The sequence below is a fragment of the Numida meleagris genome, unplaced genomic scaffold (assembly GCF_002078875.1).
Source record: "Numida meleagris isolate 19003 breed g44 Domestic line unplaced genomic scaffold, NumMel1.0 unplaced_Scaffold249, whole genome shotgun sequence".
NCBI classification, from domain to species: Eukaryota; Metazoa; Chordata; class Aves; order Galliformes; family Numididae; genus Numida; species Numida meleagris.
In genome coordinates this window covers 356,391-362,390 of record NW_018364295.1, presented here as the reverse complement: position 1 = coordinate 362,390, position 6,000 = coordinate 356,391, and the positions used below count along the sequence as shown (strand labels likewise).

Below are 6,000 nucleotides of genomic sequence, written 5' to 3'. Positions count from 1 at the left end.
AGCAGGGAAGCTCCAGCGATGTGTTTCTCATTGCAGGTGCGGGAGCTGGAAGGAGAGGTTGATGCTGAGCAGAAGCGCAGCGCTGAAGCCGTGAAGGGTGTGCGCAAGTACGAGAGGAGGGTGAAGGAGCTGACCTACCAGGTAAGGCAGAAAGCTTCCTTGAGTTTTTTCAGGAAGCCAAGATTTAGCCCTGCTTTTGGGGATTTCTTTCCATCCTGAGTCACAGTTAGCAAGTAGAATGTCAAGAGATATTGCCATTCCAGTCATGTTAGGAAGGTCCAGGTTATCAGCTGTGTCCACTAGACAGCAATGGTCTATGAGGAATGTTACTCTCTCAATTTCATGTAGAGAGCATTTGTAAAGCAGGGACAAAGTTGTTCTTATCTTGGTCTTTTCAGTCTGAAGAAGATCGGAAGAATGTTCTCAGGCTCCAGGACCTGGTGGACAAACTGCAAATGAAAGTGAAATCCTACAAGAGGCAAGCTGAGGAGGCTGTAAGTATTGCTGTGAGCAGTCAGTCTCCCTCCTGGCAGAACTGGCATTTTGTGTTGGCATTTTTCTCTGCCTAGATCTGTTCAAGCCTTTAACATTTATGTCATTTTTTTTGTCTGTGCACTACACAATAGCTCAGGGGTTCCGAGTATTGTTGCATCACTTGGTGATGTTGAAGTCTAAGAGCAGTTCATGTGGGAGCATGCCTTTGCTTCACTTCACTGTCTTCACTTTCTTTCACATTCAATAACTTTCTCTTGCAGAAATAGAAATTGCCTTCCAAAAATTGTAATACATAGTTTTGTAGGAAGAAATAAATGGAAAATGATTTAATGGAAATAAATTTCCCTTGGGGCTGCTGTAAGCCCTTGGGATAGTTTTAAGAGGCTCTGAAGCCCAGGTGGTCTTCTGTTTGTGGAATAGACTTTGAATGGACCAGGCAAATCTGGCAGAGAAGTGCATGGTTACAGTGCTGGTATAAAAGAAAGGAATTTGGGTTCTTTTAACACGGGACTCTCTGAGAAAACTGCTGTGGTGGAGACTGAGAGGATCAATCTATCAGAGGAGAGGAAAAGCATCTTCAGTTTACAGGCTTGCCAGGCTGGTGAAGAAATCTTTAAACTAAAGCTGCCAGAGGAGTTGTCTCCATTTACCTGGCTCTTAAGGAGGTTAGTAAGGAGTATCCTGGGAATTATAGGCTGTTGTCTGACCTCAGTACCAGGGAAAGTTATGGAGTAGATCACCTTGAGTGACATCACATGGCTCATACAAGGCAATCAATTTATCAGAATTAGCTAGCATGGGTTTATGAAAGGTAGGTCCTGCCTAACTAACCTGTTCTCCTTTGACAAGATGACCTGCTTTGTAGAGCAAGGAAAGTCTATGGATATTGTTTATCTGGAAAGCATTAGATGCTATTAGATACTGTAAAGCATTTGATAATGCTTCCTGCATTATTCTCCTGAAGAAATTGGCTGATGATGTACTCAGTGAAGAACTGGTTGGATGGCCAGGCTCAAAGAGTTGTAATGAATAGAGTTAGGCAGGAGAGTTGATCTGCTTGAGGGTTGGAAGGTTCTGCAGAGGGATCTGGACAGTGATCAGTGGGTTGAATCCAGTCATGTGGCATTCAACAAGACTAAATGCCAGGTGCTGCACTTGGGTCATAACAACCCCACGCAGTGGTATAGGCTTGGAGAAGAGTGGCTGGAAAGCTGCCGAGCGGAAAAGGACCTGGAGTTACTGATCAACAGCCAGCTGAACATGAGCCAGCAGTGTGCAGCTGGCCAAGAAGGCCAGTAGCATCTTGGCTTGTATCAGAAAGAGTGTGGCCAAGATGGCTAGGGAAGTGATTGTCCCTGGCATTGGTAAGACCACATCTCAAATATTGTGCTCAGTTTGGGGCCTGTCACTACAAGGATATTGAGTTACTCAAGCACATGCAGATAAGAGCAATTAATCTGGTGAAGCAACTGGAAAACAAGATATATGAGGAACAACTAAGGCAACTGGTGTTATTCTGTCTGGAGAAGAGGAGGCTAGGGGGAGACCTTTTCACTCCCTATAACTACTTGAAAGGAAGTTGCAGTGAGAAGGGTGTTGGTCTTTTTTCTCAAGTGACAAGTGATAAGGAAACTGCCTTAAGTTACCAGGGAAGGTTTAGATTGGAGATTAGAAAGAATTTATTTACAGAGGATGGTTCAAACATTGGAACAGGCTTAGAACTCCAGGGAAATGAGAGTCTCCATCCCTGAATATATTTAGTCAGTATGTGAATGTGGCACTAAGAGACGTGGTTTAATGATGAGGCTTACGAGGTCGGATTGACAATCGGACTTGATGATCTTGAAAGTCTTTTCCAACCTGAATTATTCTATAATGATATACGTATTATTCAGAAATTTCAAAGTCCATTAGCACTTCCAGAGAGTCATATATTCCTGTCATGTATTATTAACCATCTAACCATTTAGCATTTAAGATATTTCTTTGAATTCTCTGTAGAAGTACTGGAGAGAATTATATATCATCCCAGTCTTTGACTCTTTTCCTTATATAAAGACAAAATACCACAGGATGTCCATTGTAGTTTTCAACAAATTACTGTTAAACATTTAAAAACTTATTTTTAATTAGTTTTAGTAAGTTTTCTAAAGAAATCAGCATGAGTTTGATAATCTTCTTTTATTAAATCTCGCATCAACATAGTGAAGGAAAATTGGAAATAACATTATTTAAAATTTTCATATCTGTTTTCCTTTCCCCAGGAGGAGCTGTCCAATGTCAACCTTTCCAAATTCCGCAAGATCCAGCATGAGCTGGAGGAAGCCGAGGAGCGGGCTGACATTGCAGAGTCACAGGTCAACAAGCTCCGTGCAAAGAGCCGTGAAATAGGCAAGAAGGCAGAAAGTGAAGAGTAGATGCCTCCAGTGGTGCAAAGTGAAAGAGAATTGCACAAAATGTGAAATTCTATCACTTTGATTTGTAATTACTGTTTAGTTCTTAATCTCTAATTAATTAATACTTAGATAATAAAAATTGTAGAGATTTTCCCGTGGAAAATAAGAAGTTCACTGTTGTATTTTAATCATTATCCTGAATTCTTTTAAGATTCACATTTTCCCTTATTTTAATTCAGGTATTTTCAAAGTGTTTTGACCACTGTTTTAAGTGATCTGTTCAGTTACCCGGCTTCATTCTCACCATGGAATTTCACATAAGAATTCCTCAACGGAGAAAACCATTATTTCTTTACAACTGAATGTAACTATTCCTTATACATTTTGCTTTGCATTGTAACTGAAAGGTTCTATCCAGAGAACAAAACTTAATTACATCTTCTGGTAATCCAGTCTAATAATTGAGTAGAGAATAAGTCGTGCAGCTTAGCTGCAAGAAGACATTTTTTTCAAGTTAAATCTTTTCAATTCTTCAATAATTTTTGAGGACATTTACATGTAAAATGAGATCTGCTTTTAATTTTTGTACACAAAACTGATATGCAAACAAACATTGCAAGGGCAGCAATGCCAGGTATCTCATGTAGTCATTCATCCTCTGTTCTCTAAAGTTGGCTAAATATTCTTAGCTGGGCTAAGAATAAAAGCAAGCCATAATTACTCTTTTTAAGCCACTTCTACAATTCCAAGTATATTTCTCTTCAGGACAAAAACTCCTGTTTGGCATACTACTATTTTGTCACCTCACTTGCTTTCTTTTACACATTGTTTTTGAACATGTTGAAAAGTACAGACTGATAACAAATATCTGCAAGATTCTACTACTGATGTGTTTTTATTCCAAGAGTTTTTACCCATATGAGGATCTTTTCTTTCTCCATAGGTGTTAAGACTGCTTTTGTACTGTTATAGGTATTTATTGCAGGGTACGATCCTGTCCTTCAGGCTAAGCTGCCAGGGACAGAGTCTGGACAGACAAAGTTATGAACAAGCAGAATCAGTGTGTCCAGATAATGCATCCAAAAAGAGAAAATCTGTACAGAATTAGGTGACATCATCTGTACTGCTTAGCCATTGGACCAGGTCCCATCTTCACAGTTATTCCATAGGCCTGGATGCCTATATGTTCCACACAGAGCTTATGACCACCCTAAAACACCAAGACAGAGGCTACATACTGTATGCAGAGGAACTGTCCCTGAAGTATTCATTCTAACAGCAAAGCCTTCTACTGCACCTCAGTTTGCTATTCTCACGGATCCAAATGAAGCTACTTTTGTATCCATGCCATACTGCTGTATTGATGCCTTCCCTATTTTTTATTCTGAGTAGGACCAGGTAAGGTCTCATCAGCAGCATGAATCTGAATGCATGGCAGACCTCCTCAGACTCTGGGATTTCTATCATTAATTACAGAAACCCGGGCTGACAGGTCAGGTCCATTGTGTCAACCCAACATGGCAACTCATCCAGGAGTGGGAGTTTGTAAGCCCCCTGGCAGCAGCACACAGTGTTATTCCTGTGGGACAGACACCACCTCATCACTATGGTGTGGTCCAAGCACTGTGCAGTGCAGTTACAACAAACTTCCTCTGACTTGCCACAGGTCTTAGGTACACTTGAACTGTGCCTGACAGGCTGAGTGAAAGTAAGCAAATCCTAAAAGAATAGGCTGGGTAACAAGTTCCCCCTCCCTTTGTTTGCCTTCCACACCTTGAAAATACTTGAAAGCAGTGTTACCAAGGTTCACTGTGTCTCTATATCCACATCAGCCCGATTCTGCTTTCTCTCTAACAGAAGTAGTCATAGGGAGATACTGTCTTAATATGCTCTGAAGAGAGAATTTGAGTGTTGTGCCATGCCTGTGGCAAAGCTGTGGCATTGCTGTGGCAAAGTATTAAAACACAATGGCAGTAAGGAAATACATCTCTGGTCTGATCAAGCATTTTCAACAACAAACATGGATCATCCAGTTCCAAGCTCCAGCTGTGGGTGGTTACCACCCACCAGCTCAGGCTGCCCTGGGGCCCCATCCAGCCCCTTACCTTCCTTAAAAATATTTTATGCTTTTTGCCCTTTCCCTGCCTCCTTCATTTCTACACAGTCCTTTATTGTTCTTTCTTTGAAATGGAGATTATAGCTGGAAGTTCTGTAAATACTGGTATATGTGCAAATACTGCCAATAATGTACACAGTATAGCTATGTAATTCCTGTACACTGTGGAAGTATGTGCTCTGTGTGTGTGTGTGCTTGCTGGGATATATCTGCAGCCTTTTTTCTTTTTAGACCTAAGGGTGTGGAGTTGTGGCAGCCTTAACTGTGCTGGGCTATTGGATCCAGCATGTTAGTGGTCTTACTGAATTGCTGTCACAAAAGCATGCAGGAGCTCCTTCAAATGGCTTCAGCTGAGAATGAGAAAGGAGCTAAAAAGAGTTGGCGCAGGATCTTTTCCTGTCAAGTGTGGAAGAAAAGGCCAATAGAATAGAGAGCACAGGAGCATAGTCCTTTTCAATACATCACAGAGTCACAGGGGTTGAAAGGGACCTCTGGAGATCATCCTGTCCAACCCTCCAGCTAAAGCTGCTCCCCCTTGTGACCCCAGTCCCACTCCCACCCCAAGTCCCATTCCCTTCCAACCCAGTTTGCCCAGCACTGCCATCTCCCAGACCAGGTAGGTGTTCAGGTGCCACCTAGATGCCCTATGCCAGCAGGAGAGCACAGTGCCCTGCTTCATCTGGCTCTGCATGGAGACTGTTGAGGAGGGAAGGTAGGAGCTCATGGTGGCCCTGGAGCCCAATCCAGCTATCACAGATCCACTCACCGTGATTCACCCACTCATTGTTCCCAGGCACTGAAGATGATGGGATCTACCAAATCAGCGATTTGTTGTGGACCAGGATGAGGGGACAAGGGGGCAGTGAGGTGGCATTGGGTCTGTGTTGGAGCAAAGGCCCAGGGATAGGAGGAAGGTGGCTGTCCCTCGATGATACCTGCTCCATCCCCACAGAGCAAGCCGTGACCTCAGATGGTTGCCACATCTTCCCCTAG

General features: G+C 42.6%; 1 protein-coding gene across 1 annotated transcript in view; it reads left to right on the top strand.

Annotated features, from left to right (window-relative positions):
• The window catches only part of LOC110390915 (myosin-1B-like), a 24,737-nt gene extending 21,698 nt beyond the window's left edge, over nucleotides 1–3,039 (top strand). The window contains exons 20-22 of the mRNA XM_021382496.1: nucleotides 37–141; nucleotides 399–494; nucleotides 2,760–3,039. Coding sequence (XP_021238171.1) covers nucleotides 37–141; nucleotides 399–494; nucleotides 2,760–2,912 — 354 coding nt within the window. The 3' untranslated portion in view covers nucleotides 2,913–3,039. The remainder of the gene's footprint in view (nucleotides 1–36; nucleotides 142–398; nucleotides 495–2,759) is intronic.
• Nucleotides 3,040–6,000: the final 2,961 nt, after the last annotated feature.